Raw genomic sequence first — 25,958 nt, forward strand, 5'->3', positions numbered from 1 at the left:
GGAACCCTCATTCTGCTGCTGTGGCGACTAGCGCTGTTCGAGCCATATGGTCTGGGCTGGGATTACTACATGTGATCTCAGGACACTACCAACCAGAATGGGTTAAGGCACGAGCAGTCTAGCTTTACTATAACATCATCAAAATAAGTGTCCTCTCTGCCTACAGGGACCCTCATTCTTCTGCTGTGGATACTAGCGCTGTTCGAGCCTTATGGCTTGAGACTGCGACACGTGATCTCAGGCCGCTACGAGCCAGAACGAGCTAAGGCACGAGCAGTCTGGCTTTACTATCACATTATTAGGACAAGAAGTGAGTTGTTTTTAATAGTAGATATTAACCAAAAGATGAAAACGAAATACAAGTGAAAGCGCCAACAGTTAGAGTTAGAATGGATGCCTTCCATACGAGTTAAACCACTCTACTTTTAATTTCGTAAGTCATTTCAGTAAGTCAGTACAGTAAACATTTGTTGCTCATCAGTTGATCAACTTTGATGATGATAAGTTGCATGCAACAAAATGTTCCATATGAAGACGGTGAAATTATAATTACGTAAAATAATTTACAATAATACGTCAATAAAATGTGAACTTTTTGTTAAAAAGAAAAGTCATACATTTAAATGACAAATTCTCGAAAGTTCCTCGTCCTTCCTTCCATCCTTTTCGCTAAATTACTTTCACATTCAATTAGAATCAACAATCCATTGCATCAAAATCGAGTGAATATATTCAAAATTAAATACACTAATTAAAAAAGAAACGGTTAATAATTATCGTTGATCAAGTTTCTTATGAAAATATGTGATTTTTGTAGGCTGTTTCCTGAAATATGCTAGAAGAAAACTACACAGACAATACAAATATATGTCGGAGGAGAAACACACATTTAAAAATTTGTTAAATCATTGTATACCGTAAGTATTTTAAATCATTTACTCAGGTTTTTAGTGTATCTAACCTTAATTTGTACGCTTTTTTATCATAAACACAAATATCACTCAAACGCCAAGCTCCCGGGTGCAAGTGAGCTAATATATACCTTACTCGAAAGTGTTAAGGTTACTTTGACAGCGTCCGCCATAACACCTATAGTTGTCCTAGACGTACAAAAGACTGATTTAAACTTTCACGATTTGAACTCATTATTGTATACTAAAAAGGGGGTTATCGTGTAAAATTAAGTGGTCTTCTCCGAGACCACGGGACTACGCCGTCCTCGAAACGCCGGAAAAAATTACGCGATTAATTCTCGTTTTAGTAAACACTATGCCCGTCACTTTCGCACTTACATACTTGTTAGAACGTGACAGGCATGGTGACAAATGATAAAGAGCCGGCCATAAGATGGTCGCCCTACAGATCTAGGCTCAGCTTATTAAATATGATGCAAAGCCAAGTCAGAATTCCTGACCTTTCGTTTTATCCATATAAAAAATTGATAACTTTCTATTTCTACTGATAAATTCTTATGCCAGATGCCAGTGGCTACGGAATTTGCTGAGGGTGGGACCAGCCGAGCTGCATTGCTTGCTGTGTTGTACGAAACACCGTCAAGAAGATCTCGATCGACATCTGAGAAGGTATGATGAAGAAGAAGAAGAAGAAAAGAAGAAATGACATTTATTCCATAAAGCACACATACACAGGACAAGAAGATGAAAAAAATAAGATAGAAAGAACAACAAAACAAAAACAAAAAAAAACAACAGATATAAAATTAAATTATGTACACATTAAAATCCGAAAATTACACACTTGGGTCCAGCAATGTGTGCAGTAGGGAAAAGGCCCTGTCTCAGCATATTGTGTGTGATGACTGTATCACCATGACTGTCGCCCACTGCTGAGCATATAATTATTTTCCAGTACGCCACTTGTCACGATCCTGAGTAATCTTATCCAAAATAAGTGACCTGCAATTAGGGAATGTAAACCGGTTACTAACCGGTTTTTTTCTTACAATTAAAAACCGGTTTACATTCCCTACGTGCAATGTTCCAAATATTGTGCACCCATCAAGCTAAAGGATGCCTGGGTCGCTAAGCAGATCCGAAAATGGCCAAAAACCGGTTTTTATGTCCATTGTCATTCCTACTATAAACATGCCATTAATTATTTTGCCCATAAAGATGTCGCATCCAACTCCATTAAAATCAAATATTCAGTTCTTCATGACGTAATTCTTGTAAGTATACCTACATAGCCGAACCAGTTACTAACAAAATTCTAGTATTTACAAGCTTTTAACTTCCCCTGTTAGTATTTATGTTATGTTGTTAGTGTCAAATTTTGGAAGCTAAATTTGACCCACTTCCCGATTTAGCTGAAATTTTTTATACATATGTAATTCGGGTGACAATGAAATATTATGGTACCATCGAGCTGACCTGATGATGGAGACAGGAGGTGGCTTTAGGAACTCTGTGATGAAACAACGCAGCCTAATTGTGTTTGGGGTTTTTAGAATTGTCTCGATGAGTACTAGTTGCCCGCGGTAATAAAAATACAATCAGCGACAAAAGCTTGGATACAAGAATAAATCAAATTTTTGGTATACCAAAAATTATTTTTTTTCCAAAAACTTTTTATTACTTGGGATCCAAGTACGCACGAACAATGGAGAGATTCTTACTATCAATAGTCTTTGTTGGCTACCTTATTCTGCACCCATTTTGATAAAAAAAAACATACTTATTTAAATTGTAATTTTTTCATGTAAATCTTAATTTAATGGTATGTAACACTGCCATTTCAAGGCGTGTTCAGAGTTAGCTCTATCTTAACTCTTTGCAACCCTTTATAGTTCATGTCATCCACGATGACGCGCAAATTTGTCAAATCTAACCTTTAATAACGACATTTACTAGTCATGGCGCGCGTCGTTCTATATCCATACTACTCTTTTAGATGTGAAACGCCCTCGTGCCCCGGGGTGTACTGCGCCCGATGTTTCATGGACATCGGGCAGCTCTGCACGATCTGTTACTCACCCGAAGACTACGGTGACTTAAGCGATGTCAGCCTGGAAAAGTAAGCCCAGGGTGCTTAGGCAAGATACCAATCGTTCGCTCCGTGACGAACGATACAGTAGTCTCAATCACTCTTCCATGCATACTAGTGGGGTAGTTGCGTTTCGTTCGCCACGGAGAGTAAATGATCGTCATGTTGGCTACGCACCCAGGAACTCTACAATCGTTAATAGGGAACGTGCATGAATTATAGAGTGCTGCACAGGAGCCCCCTGTTTACTGGCGCGAATTTTAAGACACAAGATGGCATAATCTTCAATGTACAAGAAAACGTACATGAACTGTAGATGGCAGCACTAGTTTTGGCGTGAAATGTCAAAGTATAGTTTAGGCTTTAGATTCAGGCAACAAGAAGGCAGACCCTCTAACGCGCACGACCCCTATAGAAAATTCATGTGTTAATTCTTAGCGTGGAGAAATAGGTCCCAAACATGCAACATTAATAACTATTATAGCAATATTATATTGTGTGAGTTAACCTATCTCAGATCATCGCTAGTATATCACAAGTCTTTATTAATGAAAAACCGTAATGGGTCGGTATTTGTATGCAAACTATATAACAAGTTAGTAGTTTTGCAGAACAATAACAAACTTCACTTTGATAACTAAATAGATTTTTTGTGATCCTCTAGGTTTGCTTCTGATGATAATAGAAGTGACGATTCTGATTATAACGGTGATGATAATATACCTCTCATGGGAACACAAGTAAGTACCACCAAAGATCAATAACTCTTTGATATAGTCGCTATCGTATATATCGGTGTGGACAAGGTGCTAAATATACTTCATGATAATAAAGGATTTGTACAGATATTTGTGAACACCTTGGCCGCTTTAATATATCTGATCACGACTGGACCACTATGCTACGCATTTTGTATTTTTATTATTTCCCTCTAATCTGCTTTTATTCCATTGGCAAGGATTATGAAATAAATGAGGATGAAAAAGGCACATGGAGTAATCATAATAAGAAGAAAAATAGTAGCGTATTTTTGTATTCAAGATGTAGAAGTGATAATCACGAATCAACACCGCTCTTAGATTGTGATTTTTTGAACAAAGATTACACTCAACGAGGGATGATTAAAATGAAATGTAATAATAATTTTAGTCAAGTAGATGGAGATTTTTCAATGAAGAGCGAAGCCATATTTCAACCTAATCAGATTGATATGAAAGATGAAATAATGGCAGATAAAATTATACAAAATAATAAAGATCAGGCAAAATTATCGACTTTAGACCAAAGTAGAAAAGCTCCAATGGTTTTTGGAGATACAGAAGTTACAGTAAACGGGATTACATTTCCCAAACGAAAATTAGGTGCAATTATAAAGATTATGATGCTCCTAACTACAAAGGATGAGAATTGTAATAAATACAAACGTAACGTTACTACCAAACGTAAACCATTCGAATATGTTGTCATGGAAATGTTCCAGCCCTTTGAGCTATTTCACAGAATATCTGTAGCAAGGCGTAATAAATGCAGTTGCGATCGGTATAATGGTAACACTAAAGAAAGGAATGAAACCTCTGAAAAAGAGATTAGATTTCTGTTTGACAATCCAGGCTTCGCAAGGAAAACGAATAGTACTGAAGCTATACGAAATAAAGATTTACAGACAGACTTCAACTTTGTAAAATCAGAACCTATTTTGAAATATGTACAAAGTGCCCAAAAAAGAAAAGAACATACATTGATGAAACTGACAAAAAATTTGTGGTCTGCAAGGCGTAATGTAAAACGTTTCTTGGACATCAAAAAATCAATAACTAACAGTGTTATAGAAAGGTCAAAGTATTTTAGAATTAATTGTGATAAAAGGTTCATTTGTAAGAAACGAAAACGCAGAAATAAAAGTGATATAGGTTTAGGGCTTATGTCAATAGTCAGTAAAGTTTTTAGTAATAAATCGGATGATAATGTCGTGGGTGACAATGTAGAAGACAAGTCTGGCGGTTTCGTGGAAGGAAATATTGCACCAGTGAACATTAAGGCGTCGCTTGATGAAAGGGAACAAGCATCACGCGATGCGATGGGTTTTGAAAATAGTCTAATATCTGCAAAGCAAAATGGATGTAAAAATTACTCGCACAATGTAAGCAATTCTAGAAATGATAAAACTTTTGATATACAGGCTGCAGATACAAGCCATGATAAATGTCCTTCCAAAGAATTAAACGACGTCAATGATATAGAAATTCAAAACAACAGTGAACTGAAAAGTAGTGCAGTTCAAACAAGACGCCAAAATACCAAAAAACTTGGATTTTGGGGAAGCCTTCGTGTAAGAAGAAGAAGGACTCGTTCACCACATTTATTTTCTATCAGTCTTAAAAATGAACCATCCTTTTATAACTTTTTTGCGAATCATAAAAGGAGGAAAAAGCGTAGATTTAAAAAAGAAGAGAACGCTATAAAAGGAAACAATGTTAACGATAATAACACTAGGAGCTACAGAGAATCTCGCAGTATTGACGAGGAGGAATCGTATAAGAGGATGGCTAAATATAATGGCATTATGGATATGGAAAATACTGATATTTTGTTGGATCCTGACCCCAAAATGTCTAAATGTCCGAAAAAAGTGAGTATTACTTATATTTATGTATTAGACATTATAATCCGTAGAATTTGCTTTCCATCGGCATTGGCATGCCTGTTAGCAAGATAGCTAAGCGCCATACCCTTTAAGGGTTCGGAAAAAATATTAAGCAGAGTTAGCTTTAGTTTTTCCTAAGATTATGTTGCACGCCCAGCTACTCCGATCTACACAAGGTGTAACAAAAATAGTGAGCATATTCCGAATATGGCCAATATTCGTGTTCTGATAAGGAAAAAGTAGAGGAAATAAAAATGTTTGACGCGATAAATTTTTTTTAATGAGGCAGGTCGTCCAAGTCGCCCAACCCTCGATACGTATAAGTCCAAAAATGTTTCGCGATACCGAATATACCCTTAAACGGATCCCCACTGTTTTTGTTACACCTTGTATAGTAAAAACAGACTAAAAATAATCGAATGTCTGTTTTACCACCTTATTTCATTCAGGAAGAACAAAAGGACCCACAACGTGAAGTAAAGTTTACAGATAATGAAGTACAGATTCAGAGGGCTGAACTAAAAGCAAAACCAACGGAGGAAATGCACCAAGGTAAAAGAAGAGAGTATGGTGTTCGGTCAGCCAGAGAGGTTATCATTTTATGTACGTTTTTACTCAGTATTTATATTTTAATTAATAGAGTTTAGGCTGCGCTGGCATCTAAAAAACTCGGTGTACTCAATAAAGCGAGGTGATACTTTACTCCGGGGAAAGACTGCTACATAAATCGCAAGTCTGATGCGATATGGAGTACTGCTGTTACGCATGGGCACCTGGATGCCATTCTACCTGGTCCAACCCTTCGACTCAGTCCAAATGCGCGCTATACGAATCGTCGACGATCCCAAACTCACAAGCGGTATTGAACCTTTAAGTCTAAGAAGTCACTTTGCCTCCTTGTGTGTGTTCTACCTCTACCGGTTGTACAATGGGCTGTGCTCTGAAGAATTGTTTCGCATGATGCCAACTGACGCTTCCTATCACTGCACCGCTCACCGTCGGCAGGGTATTTATCTGCACACCCTAGAACTTAAATGGTAACGTACTGTGCGGTTTAAGAAGAATTTCCTCCTCCGGCTGAGGTTTTCCCGAGGTGCTACTTCAAAAAAGGAGTGTACAAGTTTTTAAAGCTTCGGCAATGCTCAGGTACAGGTAACATATCTGGAGTTGCAGGCGTCCATAGGCTACGGTGACTGCTTACCAATAGACGGGCCGTATGCTTGTTTGCCACCGACGTGGTATAAAAAGGCGTTTAATAACGGATGTCGTGAAACTCTATGCCTCGTCCCCTGAGTCGACAGAGCCCCGCGCGGAGCTCCTATTTCTCGGCAGTTTGCCATTCGGGCATCTGAAACAACCTAACGAACCTATCCTACCTATCTATTGTTTTAATGTGAGGTGCAAAACATTACACAGGAACAATACGATCTGCCTGATCTTACGATCACTTACTCGGGAAAAAAAAATTCGTCCTCATCACATCACACATATATTCTCCTACTGGAATTCGAACCCCACTAGCGTACTATTAGTTAACGTAACCCTTCCTTATGCGTGATCAGACATGCACTTGGCAAATTTTTTATATAAAGTGATTGACAAACTTTTTTATATTAAGAGCTGTGGTAATTTCGATACATTTAAAATTATCTTAGTTACAGATGACGATAAAAACGTCAACGGCAACACCGCAGGTAAAACGTTCAACTTTAGTAAAAGGATGAGGACTATATCGCAAATAGCTTGCAACATCAAAAAAAATAAACGCCGATCTGTTGCGTTTTCTGACGGAATAGTGTTAAAAATTTCAGATACAGATTGCGAAGAACGAAAACATTTCATTCAAGTTGAATCGAACGATCAACTAGAAAATGAGCCACCATGTAGTCACCCAAAAATTGTCCAATATGGAAGCTCAGACGAGGAGATAAATAGTGAGGAAGACGAACAAACTATGCAACCCGGACCTATTGAACATATAGAAAGTGTACAATCTGTAGAAACGAGACACTGTATTAATAACATAATTGAACTCGTAGATCCTTGTGTCCATGAATGGAAAGTAGAGCCTAAGAAACGAGACGGTTCACAAACCGTTGTAAGTGATGAGGAAGACGAAAGTTTAGAAAACTCTTCCCATAGTATGGTAAATAGATGCTTCCAGGTTAAAATGAATCGGAATGAAAATAATAAAAAGAAAGAATCGATTGGTACTAATATCAATAATTCGGAGAATTCGTGAGTATGAACTGTTTCTTTAATACCTGCTTTTGTAAATTGTTCTGGTGTCCCACTGCTGAGCAAAAACTTCTTCCTTGATCTCCACGACTACCAATTTGGAAGGAAATACCAGCTCAGATTTGAGAATTTTAGGTAAATATCTCCGTCGCGCTGATTATAATTATAATTATAATTATTACAATTATGATTATAATGTGACTTGTCTTCAAATGAATCATCAAAGCTGGATTTATTGGAATATACTAATTTGAATTTTTTGGGAAAACCTTGTAGATTGGTGTGGCCTGGAAAAGGGTTAATAACTTAAATTCCTTGTAAGCGTGCTGGCGTAACATATAAACTTACGAAATAAACAAATAGCAACTGTTCGATCACTTTTATTGTCACTAATGCATTTGTACCTAAAAATCAGTCTTTCTAATCTGATTGTTAATTATTGCAGTCTGGAGAACTCTAAAAGCACTCAAATAAAAAACACATGCAAATGTAATGACCACTTAAGGCGTGTCATAGAAAATGATGCTGTAGCAAAATTGCAAGGTATGTAGCAGACTGTATTTTAGGTTTCGAAGTATGTACAATTTGGTCTCCACTTATGTTACATTTAGGTGTTCCTGTTGAATCAGCTCGAATATTTACGAAACTTACTCAAGGTGCAAACATACCCTGTATTTTGTTTAACCATCGTGCCTTGCAACTCTCGTATCGCTCAAGATTCCACTTTTCGGACTAGTTACTAACTACGCTCATCTTTCTAGCTCGCTAAATTTTTCGCTAGCTCGAATATCAATATTAAGATGAGGTTAAATTAAAACTTTGCCCCCTTGTATTTAAGATAATTCTACAAAAACCATCTCGCATACGTCAAACGTATGTCACTTATAAGAGTTATAAGTAAGGCACATACAAATACGTAAGGTCCGACCGAGAACGCTTTTTGGGTTTCGGCCGAGAACGAGACCGAGACCGAGATTCAATGGCATTCTCGGCCGAGACCGAGACCGAGACCGAGAATCTATAAAATAAAAGAAAAAACACGAATTTTGCACTAAAAAACGACGATTTATCAGAAAAAAGTTATCATAATCAATTCTTAGCGCTATTAAATAGTATTTTTGGGCTTCCGGTAAAAACGAAACCCTTATAGTTTCGTCACCTCTGTCTGTTTGTCCGTACGTCATTTTACTCGAAAACTATACGATATATTTTATTACGAATTTGGAACGTAGGTGTATTATGTGAATCGCTACTTAGTACTTTAGAAAAAAAAAACAAGGGGCACTCCATACATGTAACTAAAAGTAAAAATTCAAATAAAAGTAACATGTGGCACATCATTAGATAGGTCTTTAAAAATAACAACATTGCTAGAAACGTTTCTTGAATTAAATATTTTGGAAATAATCACTACCAAAGCCAAAAATAGTGTGTCCCTTCCCCTCTAACTTTTGAACAATTTGCAACCAATCGGAAAATATTTAAATAAAATATTTAAAAAGCTTAATCATCTGATCTTCTGATTAAAACAACGCGACGTACCTAAGTGCCACCAACATACGCTCTTTTGCTTGAACGGCTTTTTGTATTGTATGAAGGTAGGGAACCTTCCATTATGCGTGGTCCGACACGCACTTAGCCGGGTTTTCAGTACAGAATTCTGATGTGCACAAAAAGAGTTACAATAACAATGATTAAAATGAAGCAGTTCTATATTATAACCCAAAAAAGGTAATTTTTCAGCGTTACGGTCCGTTAAACTGTGACGACGCTCGTCGTTTAACTGGCCAGCCTTACTAAAAAGTTGTTCGCTGGCCACATAAGCCACATCAAATGAAAACCAACCTATGACCCAACAACCACACCGCGAGTTTCGTCAAAATTGTATTGAATAGCATCCGCAAAGTTCGCACGAATTTATGCCTAATTTTCCACAACAGTAATCCGCCACCGGTATCGTATTGTACTCACCTACTGCTATGCTTTTTCCCGTAAAAACAAATATATTAAGTATCAAAATATCCAGTGTCATCTTCCACTCACATCAAGTTAATTTAAGTTACATCTCGATAACAATATACATTCATTTATTAACTCTTCCGCAATAACAACAACCTCAAAACGAAAAGAACCAAATGAACAAGTCATTACTTGCAACCGCGCCTGTCCGATTTCAACAGGTAGTATTTGATAAGTAATTGGCCTAAAATGTAGGTACGAAACCAATCACAAACACCAAAAAAGTCACACCAACCGGGCGATGCAACCAACGGATGGCTTAGAAACGGACGCTCGTGCGCGGTAAATTCAAATTCACCAATGGCTAGCTCATTGCCTAGTCTCGGTCTCGGCAGGAATCTCGGCCAATTTTGGCCGAGAACCGAGACCGAGATCTCGGCTCGATTTTTGGCCGAGAATGTCGAGACCGAGACCGAGACCGAGATCTCGGTCGGACCTTACAAATACGCGAGTTGTTACCCCACGTCGGCCTTACCAAACAAAAGTTTTATATGCTGATCTTCCTCACATTGGCGTTCAATAAGTTGTATAAGTAAAGCTTCTTATAAACTTGGGCGCCATGCATTTATTTATTACGTAAGACGAGAGGGGGGTCGACTATGTCATATTTTTTCTTACTCGGGGTTGTGGGTGGGAGTCTTCAATAGTTCTTAGGCAGATCACAGAGATGCGCAAAGTTAAGTTAAGATTGCCGAGCACGAGTGTCGAAGAGTCAGTCTATTACCAAGAAATAAAAATTACTAGTACCTTTGTAGGTAGAAATAAATGTTCAAATAAATGTGTTTTTTATTTTATTTTAATTATTACTTACTAAGCGTGTATTATTTTTTTCCTTTCGTAATACAGGGAGAGGGGATCGGCCTATTCTTATTCACATAGGGGTCGGAGAAAATAAAAATAAAACTAGTAAAAATCGTCTTACGTAATAAATGAATGACGCCTAAGTTTATAAGAAGCTTTACTTGTAAAACTCTTTTAAAGTCAATGTGACGAAGATCAGCATATAAATTTTTTTTTGGTAAGGCCGACGTGGGGCAACAACTCGCGTATTTGCATACGGCAGAAAAGAAAAGCTTCGCTGCTTCTGTTCTACCGACCAAAAGGTACTACAGAAGTAAGTGGGTATGTGAACAAGGGTTAGAAGCGACTTATTATACTAGTTATGCATTGTGCAAGAAATAGTAAACAATAATTATATTTCCAGAACGCTGGTGTCATTGCGAAGCCCCGTGCGACGGGTGCCAGGCGCCAGCGGACAGTACAGCAGTGAAACATATCGAGACGCAAGCATCGGCAAGCGTGCCGACGTACCGTAAGTTATTTATTATTATAACTATTTTCTTTGACGGGGCATAGGCAGCCGTTTGACCGAAATTATTTTTATGTCTTTCTCTTCACGGAACGATGGTATTCCGGACATTTGGGAGGCGTGCCCGGAACCGGAGCTAGCACGTAGAGGTCTTTTGAGCGAGTGCAGAGACAGCGCCCACCAGGGTGTAAGGACTATTGAGAGTTGGTTATTATTGCAAGATAACTTAACTCCGTGGTTAGTTTAGCCCACAAGTCATTCGACCGTATTATAAATAACAATTGCATCAAATAAAAAACCGGCCAAGAGCATGTCGGGCCACGCTCAGTGTAGGGTTCCGTAGTTACTCTTCCGTCACAATAAGCTAAACTGCAGCTTTAAGTATAGTAAATTGTTAACCAAGGGATGAAACGGTACCTTTCACGCGAGTTAAACAAATAGGCAAATTTGCATAATCAGTACCTAATTAAAGTAAGTCTTTTTACTATCAAGGGTAAACTTTTTGCGATAACTCAAAAACAGCTAAACTGATCATGTCCGCTATAGTTTTCATTAATTGTCTTTCTTAAGCTCTACTTCCACGACTTTTTTCATATTTTTTGGACCTATGGTTCAAAAGTTAGGGGGGGGGGCACGTTTTTTTTTTCTTTCGGAGCGATTATCTCCGAATATACTCACTTTATCAAAAAATGTTTGTTAAAGACCCCTATTAGTTTTGAAAGACCTTTCCAACGATACCCCACACTGTAGGGTTGAAGCAAAAAAAAAATCACCCCCACTTTACGTGTAGGGGAGGTACCCTCAAAAAAATTAAATTTGTAGATTTTATTATATTTGTCGGCTTTATTGATGTATATATTCATGCCGAATTTCAGCTTTCTAGCACTAACGACCACGGAGCAAAGCCTCGGACAGACAGACAGACAGACAGACAGACAGACGGACATGGCGAAACTATAAGGGTTCCTAGTTGACTACGGAACCCTAAAAATGAGTTATCACTACACTACTAACATCTGTCTGTTTGTATGCTCGCGATAAACGAATAAACTACTGAACGGATTTCTCATCAATAGTGCCCATGCGAAACCGGGGCTGGTCGTTAGTAGAATCGCCATCAGATATATCGGAGCGGCCGAAGTGCTCAAAAATAGCTACGCCTTGATAATAGAGGCGTGCTCAAAAATAGCTACGCCTTGACAATAGAGGCGTGTTCAGATATTTGTGAGCACCTTGGTCGCTCCGATATGGCGACTGTACAAATAACAAACATTTTAGGTTTCATTTACAAGAAACCGGTCAAGTGCGAGTTCGTTAAACTCGTGTACCGATGATTCCGTACAAACTTTCTATTTTCTCATGAAACTCTAAACTAGAGATGCCAAAAGATGGCCGAATACCAAATATTAGGCCCCTTTCTTGCGTATATTTTTAATCACATTTATTATAGCTTAATATATAAGTAATTTCACTCGAAAATCTGTGGAAAACGGTGAATTTATATTTTTGAAATACGAGCGATAGAAATTGGAAATCTAGTGGCATATATTAGCTATTATACCACTCGTATTCAATTCTATTAGTAGAATTTAAATGCGTTTTGAAGGAAGCCACAGAAAATCCAGCGCTCGAAATTAAAAATTCGTCCCCAGTTTGCCAACAAAGCACAACTTTTGTTAAGATTTATTTTTTGTTTCTCAGAACTAGTAAATGTAGTTAAGAGTCAATCAAATCTAATCCATTATAAAAATAAAATTAGGTACTTATTTTTAATCAACAAATGCCAAAAAAGGTGTTCGTATTTAACAACTTTCCAATACAATTTAAATATTAAATATAGTTCTATTGTGTAATTTTTCTTTTTAGGTAGGTGTAACAGACATTCGGTATTCGGCCGAATATAGGCAATTATTGGCTATAGGCAATTATAGACAGGTTTGATATTCTTGTATTACAGATACTGCTGTGCAGAGTTATGGGGCTGAATACGCCCCGAAGTACCGTGTCCAAACCAAACCGTTCAAGGGCAAAGTTATAAGTAAATATAATATTATAATCTACCTACAATTTCGGCGGATTTTTATTAAGTTGTCGTTTTTTTTCGTCAGGCCGGCTTTAAAGTATGAATCACGTTCTCGCGCTCGGATCCATACCTACTTGAAATCGCGATGTATGGCGTCGCGCGCGAGAACGCAACTCATGCTACCACGTCAGGTTCTGATAAGTTTGTAGAGCTGTGTTTAATGTGTTAAAATTTCATGTGTTTCTAACAATATTGAACCTTAGTTGGTCTTAAATAAATGCAATTTAATTGATTCCCAGAACAGAATGAGGATTCTGGGCGGAATAAACAATTAAACACAATTTTGGAAAAAGTATGCAAATTTCCCATGATACTTTTGAAAAATAAGTCACAGCAAATATGTAACAATTATATAGCATATATTATATGATCATCTACATTATTTTGGTTTCATAAGTTTACTATTTTTAAAGTGTTTTTCAATAAAAAGATATGTCAAGATTGTTTACTCTTTTTCTAATACTACATGAACGAAGTATAGAATTGGTTATAAACTCCAACTTATTGTGTCATTATCCCCTATTATCATTGCAGAAGAAGTCACAGAAAGATTAATTTGGCCAGACAGCGATGACGTAACATTAGAATACAAAGATGAGACTGCGAAACCAAAGAGGAACAGAAACGAGACTGAAAAGGCCAATAGATCGACGACAACCATAGCGAAGACGGTCGCCGATGTCAGCACTATTACCTCAGATTGGTGGAGCCCGCTGTTTGAGAGAAAAGTAAGTGAAACAGTTAACTATTTTAATCTAACACCTTATTTTCCTATCGCTTTTCAGTGCGATGAAGTTCTAAAACTAGGAGATAAATCATGATACCATAGAGGTACAATAAGTATAAAGATGAAATGGTCTACAGATGATTGAACGAGATGCTCTTATGGAACTTCCAGTAGGAGTTGCAGAGAAAGCGCTGTGATTGTTTGTCCTTGTTACAGTTTCATTTTTTTATTCCCCAGCGTAAATTTTAGTATGATTTATGGTAGGCAATAAATAACCCGACCAAATTACGTACGTTGTTTTTGGTATATTGTCAGGAATATTAAAACGTGTTTTTAATTTGGCATCTTGCGTATGTTCTGTCCCTCACGGGCAGAGGCGGCGTTAGGCGTGGGCGACATGGGCCCCCGCCTACGGCCTCTCGGTACAAGGGGCCTCGCGCCTCAAATAAGAACCTATATCTGGATAAGGTAAAAAATCCAATGCCACCAGAGGGCCTCGCAAAATATACCTTGCCCACATAAAATTTTGGTCTTGCCCCGCCACTGCTCACGGGCGCACGCTTATAGCACATCTAGTTGATCCTACCATCTATGCATGATACGCATGGCCTTCGATGCTTAACCTGTCATAAATATCAATATGGCGTTCGTTTGAAATGTCATCGTATTTAAGAATTATTTCGCTTAAAAATTAGTTTTTTCCTCACAAGTGTGATGAAAAACATTGTGTGTGCCCCAGGCGGTACTCTATCTTTACTAATTTTGATTCTATTATTTTAGCCGATGCGAAGAAAAACGGATATGGTAATCGAAAATAACTGGCATGAAATGAAACATAAAACTCCCGTGGCGAAATGGGATCCATTGTTACATCATAACGGTTGGTTTGATCTACTGTATCTATAGATTTATAATTATATATATATTATATATAGTCCTCCTCATCGTTTTCGATGACGGCGACCCTAAATAAACACATTATGGCGTTGGTGGCAAACAAGCATACGGCCCGCCTGATTGTAAGCAGTGTTCGTAGCCTATGAACGCTTGCAACTCCAGAGGTGCTACATGCGCATTGCCTACTCCACACCCTGGTTAAGCTCCGGCAACCTTACTCACTGGCAGGAACACAACACTATGAGGGGTCTTGTGTTATTTGGCTGCGGTTTTCTGTAAGGTGGAGATACTTCCCCAGTTGTGCTCTGCTCTAGATCTGGAATGACATCCGCTGTGCTGTGCCCTACCACACAAAGCGAGATGACATTATATTCTATTAAAGGAAAAGGAGGAGTCCGGCAAGACTCGAACTTGCGACCTTTCGATCCAATTGCTCTTAACATATAACGTTTTACAGTACATATGGCCCTTTAAATTTTCGATATGTGCTAATTCGGTAATTAGCGCACTTTACCGCACTAGTGCGGTCACTAGTGCGGTAAAGTAGCACCATATATATACTGTAAAGTATGTTAATTTGTGTGTTATTACTTCTGTTCACAGATTTAGGCGGCGTTCTTTCAGCGTCTAACTATTTATTACAGGTGAGATTTCTACTCATTAATAATACCTACACTACACAAATTGAAGGAGTGTCCCGTATTTCGTATATTAGGTACATTTTTTTCAACGTTCCAAGTTGATGATTATTTTCGTGAGCATTTTTTACATCCATCGTGACAGGAAAAAAAACTCCTATCCATCTTAAGAAATTCTCGTTTGTGGGACAAAATTCTTGTCGTTGTCTTGTTTTTTGTCCCCAAAAAATGTGACGGAGTGGAGCTTTTTGTTCATACAATGAAATTTATTTTTTTCATTTTTCACATTTAAAATATAATCGACAACTAGAGTTCTGCGATGGCTTTCGAGTTTATTTAGTTATTTGATAGAAGACGGAAATACAAGCGTGACAGAGTGGTCAGAAACAAGACAACGAAAAGAATTTTGGCCCTCGTACGGGACAACGGTAGAAAATTTCGTAGAATGCTCCTTGTATTAGTTACAAGGGCCAAAATACTAAAAATACTTAAAAAACAATTGTATTTTCTTGGAGTAATGCAGGTACGTATTTAAAATTTGTAACGTAAATAATGTGGAACTTGCGGGCAAAATGTTCATCAATTGATCTTGTATACAGGGTGATTTTCAAGTCGTGAACAGTAACACATTTCCCGATAAAGCTTCCTTAAACGAACACGAAACCCTAATTCAAATGACAGTTAGATCCTTACTCGAACTTTAAGATACGTCATTCATTTGCAAAAGATACAAAGATATCGTATCTTCGTTCTTAAAGTTTGAATCGTGCCGATTGGCGTCAATCTCCAATTTAATCACCAATAATAAATTTATAGAGACATTTGAGCCTCTAAAAAAATGCCCCCAAACGCCAATAGCGTCACAAATTGGCAATCTTGCGTCCGCACCTCCATTATATCGATCATACTCGTAGGTGATCGGCGAAACAAATTGGCGTTTGCGTCCATGCCACCTGATTTCATCAGAAAATAATCAAATTGGCGAAAAATTGTTCCCGTCAGGACTGGATTTTTACATTGTTTAGTGGTGTTTAGAGGCAGACCAAGATAAGTTGGCAGCGATTTTGATAGCCCAGGCGGTGGAAGCGTTATTTTAAACGATAAACTTCATTTAACACTTTCACCATCTGGCCTATCAAAACCGCTGCCAACTTAGCTTGGTCTGATTTTATATGTTAGTTTTACATTTAAATTCGTTTTTAGTCGGAGGAGTGCTACAACCAGGTTTATTCCATGGACCTACTGACCTCATCCCACTCACGTCTTAAGGTAGGTACAGTCAGCCTCAAATAGATAGTCACGGCCAAAGTGACCAAATTATACGGACACAACTTTGTTACCATGGAAATAAGGATGTGTTCTGTTCTTCGGCCAACACCCGAATTATTTTGTAGAAATTTCGCAATTTTGGAAAATTTCAGACAGCGCACAAGTATCAGCAGGTATTAATGATTGTATCAAGTTCGATTGATTATATTTTGGATCGAAGTGATTGTCTACGTACAATCGCCATCAGCGGTGGCAGCATGGTTCCATTTTTATCACTTGTCACTATGCCCGTCACTCTTGCACGTACATACTTATTAGATTAGAACGTGACAGGCATGGTGACAAATGATAAAGAGCCGACCATCTTAGCCCTACTGATATATAGGAGCAGCTAAGGCATTCACAAATATCTGAACACGCCTCTGTTTTCAAGGCGTTAGAGTGCGCCTCCTTGAGGGTCCGACGTAGACGAAACGTATGGGACCAGGGGAAAAAAAAACACGATTTTCATATCGATCCCATAGGAAACCTTGTTCAGTATACCACACCATACGGCTTTATGGTTGTGGATTTCAGAATATAATAGGTTCTTTGGAGGATTTCTAGGAAATGTTACACCGACACTACACACAGATATTTTTTTTTGATGTTCACTTTTTTATTTCTCGGTAGGTACTATTTCATTTATTTATTTTATTTAGAAACAATTATCACTTTAAAATCTGATCATATTTAGTATTTTATTACCACTTCATCCACACTTTTACGTCACACTCACCATGTGATCTGGGTTCAGACAGAATACCATTGCTTTTCTTGAAAGACTGAAGCGTATAGCTGAGTCGGCACTCTTTTATAAATTAATAAATAAATATTATAAATATTATAGGCCATTATCACACAAATTGACTAAGTCCCACAGTAAGCTCAATAAGGCGTGTGTTGAGGGTACTTAGACAACGATATATATAATATATAAATATTTATAAATACTTAAATACATAGAAAACACCCATGACTCAGGAAAAAATATCCATACTCGTCGCACGAATAAATGCCCTTACCAGGATTTGAACCCGGGACCATCGGCTTCATAGGCAGAGTCACTACCCACTAGGCCAGGTCGGTCGTCAAGTTTTGTTGTTCTGTACTGCAATTCTACTATTCTTGTTACATATTGAGACGACCGGTTTGGCCTAGTGGGTAGTGACCCTGCCTACGAAGCTGATGGTCCCGGGTTCAAATCCTGGTAAGGGCATTTATTCGTGTGAGGAGCATGGATATTTGTTCCTGAGTCATGGGTGTTTTCTATGTATTTAAGTATTTATAAATATTTATATATTATATATATCGTTGTCTAAGTACCCTCAACACAAGCCTTATTGAGCTTACTGTGGGACTTAGTCAATTTGTGTAATAATGTCCTATTATATGTATTTATATTTATTTATTTATAATATTTATGTGATTCTGTATTTTGTTTTAATTGATTGTGTATTCCTCTATTTGCCTATTTGTTTCTAAACTGTGTGTATTTGCAGCAATCAAACGTTTTATCATCTATCTATCAGTATGACCATCTCAATACATTTTTGACACTCGGGATCACGACCCCAAAATCACCCAGTATACTCGTAAGTTCCAAAAAAGTCATTGATACGAGTCGGGGTTTGAACCCGCAAACTCCGGATTGCAAGTCGCACTTTTAATTCTTTATATTTATTTTATAATTGTATACTGCCGTCAAAGGAACTACATACAGGGTGTTTTCGTTAAGTCTGTCCATACTGGACAGTATGGACAGACTTAACGAAAACCATCTGTGGCGGGCAAAGTACGGCCCGCGGGCTAGCTCCGGCCCGCGGAAGGATTTTATCCAGCCCGCCGCCTGTCCTTTGTTTTAATTTGTACATAGACCGCGAAATAATAAAAATGCATTTTACTGCAAATCTAGCCCTCCTCTGAAATTTCTTTAACTTTATGGCCCGCCATTAAGAAAGTTTGCCCACCACTGCTCTGAAACGTCCAAACGGCAAAGCGTCCCACGGCAAGATTTGTCGCTTGCCATAAGTATTTGCCAGGTTATTCGTATAAATTCGTCCTTCTGGGAAGCAGCAAAGTGGGACGTTTTGCCGGCCGCGGTCACTTATGTAGGACCTACAATATTCATCCCATTTATGTTTCAGAAATACTCCGTAAGCGAAAAGCCAAGTTTCAAAATGTATCGTCACTTGAGAAAAGGTTAGTACTCGTACTTGTCCGTACATGTATTGGCACGGGCGAGACGCACTATATTACTTACACTACATTAACTTACTTTTTTTTACACTAAATTAAATAACATGATTCAAATATCACGTTCGAATTGGCCTCAATCTCTATGTAGGCTGTTTGAAATACGATTTTTTTCAGAATTCCGTTTGATTTCAGGCTCTAAGGCAAGGAGACTAAACGAGTGCTGCGCGTGGCGTAAAAAAGTGAGTCTTCAGCAGAGACCAGAGGGGCTACCGCGAACCACGTTCGACGTGTTGCCTCCCTGTCACGCTTATGTACGAAATTACAAGTGCGACAGAGAGGCATCACGTTGAACGTGGTTGTGGTATATTTTCTAAACTTATATTTTGGTATATTTTCGCTCCGTCTGTGACGGGCTATTGTGGCATTTTTGAACTGTCATAGGGAGTTCTCATTTATCGACTTCCGATACACATAATATCGATACAAGGTAGAACACAAAATATTAAAAAGTTATAATAGTTAACAGATATTGGACTGTAAAAGAAGTGATTTAAGCAGATACTATGGAAAAAAGATGACTAGGTACTCATTAGGTATATAAAGAAACTAATGGAATATTTGTAAGCACTATATAAACCTTCAACGTAAAATTAATAAAAAAAAACGGATCTGAAGTTGTTAAATGTGAAACAATTAACATTAACACAACCCCTATTTTCAACTACTAAAAAGTTACCTGGAAGAGATCGCTCTTTAGTGATAAGATCGCTTGTTATTTATCTCTACTTTTAATCTTTTTCAATACGATGTATTATACACTGTGTTTTTATTGAATCCCTTTACCTTCGCGGTATGGGTATGTACATTTAAGGAAACTAAATAGCATAGGTAGTTAATATTAAAAAGATATATATTTTTTATAAAAAGTTATTAGCGTTAGATTGAAGATAGATAGAATACTAAGAATATTAAACCGCAGCCAAATAACACTAGACCCTACTCATAGTGTTGTGTTCCTGCCGGTCAGTAAGGTTGCCAGAGCTCAACGAGGGGGGGGGGGGGGGAATGCTAGGGTCGGCAACGCGCATGTGACTGAGGAGTCACATGCGCGTTGCGTTGCAGGGGTGGAGTTGCAGGCGTACATAGGCTACGGAGACTGCTTTCGATCAGGCGGGCGTATGCTTGTTTGCCACCGAGGTAGTATTAAAAAAAAAACTCTTTTTTGGCACACCTCAGTAAAAAGATACAAGAAAAAAAAAATGATTAAATGTAGAGGCAGACAACAGGCGGTCTTATCGCTAAAAAGCGATCTCTTCCAGACAACCTTAGCTAGCTGCTGCTAGCTGGTGGCCTAGCGGTAAGAGCGTGCGACTTGCAATCCGGAGGTCGCGGGTTCAAACCCCGGCTCGTACCAATGAGTTTTTCGGAACTTATGTACGAAATATCATTTGATATTTACCAGTCGCTTTTCGGTGAAGGAAAAAATCGTGAGGCAACCGGACTAATCCCAACAAGGCCTAGTTTAGTTTACCCTCTGGGTTGGAAGGTCAGATGGCAGTCGACTTCGTAAAAACTAGTGCCTACGCCAAATCTTGGGATTAGTTGTCAAGCGGACCCCAGGCTCCAATGCGCCGTGGCAAAATGCCGGGACAACGCAAAGGAAGAATAAGAGATGTGTACCCCGTACCCTTTTGAGATCTATTTAATCATGCCAAATGCCTCAAAAATGACTTAATGTTTTTTACACGGGTCTCTATTATTGTTATAATATCGGGTTCGTGTCATCCACGATGACGCGCAGATTTTTCAAATTAATAACACGACAATACGAGTCAAGGCACACGTCGTCGTTTATACCACAATCTATATTATTTTAAACATTTACAGGTTCAAATCCTGGTAAGGGCATTTATTCGTGTGATGAGCATGGATATTTGTTCCTGAGTCATGGGTGTTTTCTATGTATTTAAGTATTTATAAATATTTATATATTATATATATCGTTGTCTAAGTACCCTCAATTCAAGCCTTATTGAGCTTACTGTGGGACTTAGTCAATTTGTGTAATAATGTCCTATAATATTTATTTATTTATTTATTTATTTACAGGTGCATAGCAGCTCTGTGAACATTACGCCGAAATGGCGACCAGTCGTCACAGAAGAACAAGCTCACGCCCTGAAGTATTACAAATGCAGGTAAACTTTTATGACAAAAGCCAATGCTACGCTCAGATTTAAATTACGCACACCAGCTTGTGCGACGAACCTCGAGTGTCAGTCGTTCGATTTGTAGCTGGCCCCGACGGGCTTATCCTTTGTCTATTGTTTAGTAAAACGGCACGTGCCACTACCTGCAAAAAAGGGTCGTATAATTATAATTGTCACCTGAGCGTGGACTAGTCAACGCTCAAAAAACCAGTGTAGGTGTGCTCTCCGATAACGCGCCTTTGTTACGCATCTCGAGGACACCTTTTAGACTGGTTCTGTAGCGTTCGACTCGCCGGCACTCAGTAACCGTAGCCGTAGAAGGATCACACAAGAAATCGCAAATAATTTTTCCATTTGCTCATTTTGAATCTTATTGCAATTTCCATATGAGTTGTAATTCAATAACCGGTTAAAGTGGCCGGACCATTATACTTAGACATAGGTTTTTTTTTATCTTTATTTAACGAGCTTAGTCTAAAAGACGATGCCGCTCAATAGTACACATCGAGAAGTGTTCTTAAACTAAAACATTTAAAACCTAAACAGATCATTATTTTCGTCTTCGGATGCCCGCCATCACCATACTGAACAGAGCTCTAGCCTCCTAGACTTAGGTTAAAAATAGACAAAGGATAGCACGTCGGGGCCAGCTACAAATCGAACGACTATACCTTATAAGATTTGGCTTAAAGGGCTACAAAAAGAAATTGAGACAATAGCGTAATTTTGCTACTAGTCAAATTAGTTACTCTTCTTCTTCAACCTAGCGTTTTCCCGGCCTAGCGCCAGGGTCCGCTTTCCTACTTAATATTCTCCACTTTGCCTGGTGTTCGGCGTCCTCAGATGTGGACCTCCAGCCAGCGCTTCTTAGGCCTACCGCGGCCGCGTGATCTAGGGCCTTGGACAGTGAGGTTGAGGCATCTATTTCCGACGTAGTCTACTGGCCTGTGGCTTATTTGGCCATACCATCGAAGGCGACTTTCCTGCAGCTTATCCGCTACGTCACGAATTCCGAGGCTGCCACGGATGTGTTCGTTACGTATGCGATCTAATCGCGCAACGCCACACATCCATCGCAACATCTTAATTTCGGTGACGTGAAGCTGCTGGACATGTCTTCCGAGGACAGGCCAGGTCTCGCTACCATATAGTAGGGCTGAGCGGATGATGCTTTTGTACACAAGGCCCTTTAGCTTCACCGGTAGTTACTGTTTTCAAAATCACAAAACGATTTGCATTTAAATGAAAACTGCACAAGTGACGTCACGGTCAAGTCACCAGTTTTTTTTTAGTTCTACCCAATTTATTACACTACACAGAAATTGTGTCAAAATTTAATTACTGTCTATTGTTTTTCTAATAATCTGGTACTAATTTCGTACATGGTGTGAAATAATTTATTTTAAATACAGGAAATATTTCTATTCGTAGGGTATTCAGGTACTGCTGGCGCCATCTGTTCTCGCCACCAACCAAATTTTTTATCATTTTAGGAACCCCGTGGATAAAAACAAGAATGACAAACCCAGAAAAGTGAAACAAGAAAAGGACAGTGAACAGTACTCGAATTCGCAAGTAGTTATTGATAACATTAATTTCCTTAAACGGTTTTTTTTAAACTTCGTTAATTTCGGGGTATGGCTAAGTACATTTAAGGAAACTGAATGGAATGTATTTTTTTCATAAAAAGTAATTAATAGCGTTATTGTATCCACCAAACAATTGAAAACGATGACATATCAATGACATTTCGAATATCGATCGTCCGAGATACTTACGTTTAGTAGCAAAATGTATGAACTCATACTAAACACTAATCAATATGTAAACAGGTGTTATTAGTAAAAATAATTCATCTCCAAAATGGAGTTAATTAGAATACTGGTTTCTTTGACAAAATCACTTAATTTAAGCTCGGGAATGCCGCTGTGAAATTAAAGGACAAAAAAAAAACACCGTGTAGTTATAATTTACAATGTTCCTTTTCGTAGTCAAGCTATTATAATGTCTTAGGTATATGTATTTTATATTCCACTATGTATATGTCGCAGGGAAATGATGAAAACAGAGATTCGAACAATTCTCTGAGGGATATGATCAAATCACGCAGGATGTTCAAATGGCGAATCCATATCATCATTTCCCTAGAAAAATTCAGTCATTTGACCAAATCACTGACTCTGTTTAGTGAAAAGGCAAAATCGGCCAATGCCTAAACGCGACACGCTTTTTCATTTCACTAGATTTGTTTCACGACAAAATCCCTAACCGCGACAGTAAGTTGACAAAACGAACTCAAAACCGGGGGCCAGCCGCGAAAACCGAAATTCGCAAATTGCGGGGATCTTACTCTTTTACTTTCACTAAGATGTAATTAGAGTGACAGAGACAAATGCCTGCAATTGACGAACTTCGTTTTTCGCGGCTATAGCCCAGAGATCTTGCCCCATGACGGTATTCCCAGCAATCAATCTTATATGCCGGTGTTCCCCACATTCACCTTACTCTTTTTTTTTCAGACAAACTCGAATATGTGGACGCCCAGTATTTTTTCTAGCAGCTATTGATTTATTTATGAAATGTGGAAGTTTTGTGTCATTGATTAAAGTACCTAGTAAAAGAATCTTTTTTTTTTATTAACCTTTCATATGTGCAAAGAGAATTGACTTTAATATGTGAAAAAGCGATAGCTCGATATCGTGAAAGCAGATATGAGCGCAAAAGGGCTCACATGAGAGGACGCCCAGGATCGCGCGAAGTGGAGGAAAGCGGCCCCGGCAAAGGCCGTGATGTGCAAAGAGAATTGAGTATAGAGACGTAGTAAGTAAATGTTGTAGTCAACTAAATTTACTGCTATCTTTCGATACAGGGCAATCATTCTTAGAATGACATATGGCCATTTGACCCATCCCATGTTATTTCACTGATATGTGTTAAATATATTTTAACGGTGTCGCCATCTACTCGAGTACCTATAGCCAGAGCTATAACACCAATAAATATCACCATCTATTCGAGCATACATTTCTCTTGATGTGGTGGTCAAAATCGTGAGTTCAAACCACGGTTGCACTGCATACCTTAGTTCGTGTTTTAGTATTAGAAACAGGTAAACAAGTTTGACGTGTTTTTTATTGAAAATAATTAAATACGCTATTTAAAATTTCGTTTAATATTATTTATAAAAGCAAAAGAATGTAAATAGTCGTATATGATTTATATCGTTACATATTTGCTGTGACTTATATTTATTTATTTATTTAGAAAAGAATCGTTCTCGAAATAAAAAGAAGATGACTAGAGTTAGACCAGAAGTTTGACGTTTCAAATAACACTTGCACTGCGTGTTTTATCCAAATCGTTGTAGATTTGTCTTGGTCTGACTCTAAAATTTCGGTCAGGATCCATAACATATACCGGGTGTTTTCCTGTAACACGTAAATAATTAAACCATATATTGTACTCCTAAAACGATATAACTTTTGACTAACAACTATTAAAAATTATGAAATCTTTAGATTTTATCTTTTACATACAAATTTAATATTATTTTCAATGTACGCTGACGTGTGTTTGACGTTGCTTGTCACGCTTTAAAAGTAACAAAATTCTCAATACATTGCCTCTTAGAATTAACTTCAATGTGTAATAAAAATTAAAACATAAATTATTTTTAAAAGTTGCTGAACAAATGTTGATGAGTTTGAGGAATACAGCCTACAGTTTAATTTATTGCTCCTGTTACAGGAATACAGGAAATACCCGGTATAGATAAGAGGTTAAAACAATCAATCCTACTGGGCTGTATAAGCCTTTAGTCATTAGTTGTGTTTAAATATGAAGGGAACAATAAGTATTATGTAATAACAGAATGAGAATGTTTTTAAAAACACCTGACCGAAGGATAACCATAAATACAGTTTTGGGTTATTCTGAAAACGAATAATGCACATTGATTTATATTCAAAGTAACACAATTTGCTTATATATTGGGCCACTAATCTGACAGGCCAATTTTCTGAGATGTTTTTTTCGGCTAAAACTACCTATATAGTACATACTCTTTACTCTTTGGCTAAAAGTGCTAAAACCCTAATTCTGTTAAACAAAAGGCAATATTTCATTTACATAGAGTGGTCAGGGCTATAACTGCCTGCATCTGTCTCTGTCTCTCTAATTACGCCTTCATTGGACTCAAAGAGAAAGATACCCACAATTTGCGAATTTCGGTTTTCGCGGTAGCCCCTCAGCTGTCGTCTTCGTTACGCGTCCGAAATGTCAATGTCGTTTAAAAAGCAACCATGTTGACGTATTAGATAAGGTTAAATTTTGTGTAACACCTAATTCGAGAATTAATATAACTGCTCATTCGCCCACATGCAGGTAATTTTTTTTGGAGATAATATAACCCGTTATCTCCGAATCAGCTGTTTCATGAATATGAACCATATAAATAGGATGGTAAAATTACTTTTTCATTTCTCAAACTCTGAAAGTGGGTCATTGTTTGTCTATGAAGTGCGCAGAATATGATACGTTTCTGCTCTAGGGCATTTGACTTTCCACGTACGTTTTTTTTTTCATATTATTTTACGATAAACAATTAGGTAAGATTTGATTTTAAATGGATTTGTTGTACATATTCCATTCTGATGTTTAACTCCCCATTCCATAAATAACGAC

At 37.9% G+C, this 25,958-nt stretch overlaps 1 protein-coding gene across 6 annotated transcripts in view; it reads left to right on the plus strand.

Annotated features, from left to right (window-relative positions):
- LOC133529677 (uncharacterized) overlaps positions 1-23,898 on the plus strand; it is a 40,236-nt gene extending 16,338 nt beyond the window's left edge. The window contains exons 9-29 of one of the 6 annotated variants that reach the window (XM_061867451.1): positions 167-310; positions 818-917; positions 1,479-1,583; positions 2,911-3,033; positions 3,668-3,743; positions 3,962-5,632; positions 6,097-6,250; positions 7,303-7,341; positions 7,459-7,885; positions 8,331-8,428; positions 11,109-11,216; positions 13,171-13,251; positions 13,831-14,024; positions 14,804-14,903; positions 15,524-15,564; positions 16,762-16,827; positions 19,014-19,068; positions 19,258-19,304; positions 21,175-21,263; positions 22,769-22,850; positions 23,795-23,898. In XM_061867451.1, coding sequence (XP_061723435.1) covers positions 167-310; positions 818-917; positions 1,479-1,583; positions 2,911-3,033; positions 3,668-3,743; positions 3,962-5,632; positions 6,097-6,250; positions 7,303-7,341; positions 7,459-7,885; positions 8,331-8,428; positions 11,109-11,216; positions 13,171-13,251; positions 13,831-14,024; positions 14,804-14,903; positions 15,524-15,564; positions 16,762-16,827; positions 19,014-19,068; positions 19,258-19,304; positions 21,175-21,263; positions 22,769-22,850; positions 23,795-23,842 — 3,848 coding nt within the window. In that variant the 3' untranslated portion in view covers positions 23,843-23,898. Of the gene's footprint in view, positions 1-166; positions 311-817; positions 918-1,478; positions 1,584-2,910; positions 3,034-3,667; positions 3,744-3,961; positions 5,633-6,096; positions 6,251-7,302; positions 7,886-8,330; positions 8,429-11,108; positions 11,217-13,170; positions 13,252-13,830; positions 14,025-14,803; positions 14,904-15,523; positions 15,565-16,761; positions 16,828-19,013; positions 19,069-19,257; positions 19,305-21,174; positions 21,264-22,768; positions 22,851-23,794 lie in introns of all 6 variants that reach the window. The other 5 variants (XM_061867452.1, XM_061867448.1, XM_061867449.1 and 2 more) reach the window with 5 other exon arrangements.
- Positions 23,899-25,958: the final 2,060 nt, after the last annotated feature.

Source organism: Cydia pomonella, chromosome 21 (genome assembly GCF_033807575.1).
Source record: "Cydia pomonella isolate Wapato2018A chromosome 21, ilCydPomo1, whole genome shotgun sequence".
NCBI classification, from domain to species: domain Eukaryota; kingdom Metazoa; phylum Arthropoda; class Insecta; order Lepidoptera; family Tortricidae; genus Cydia; species Cydia pomonella.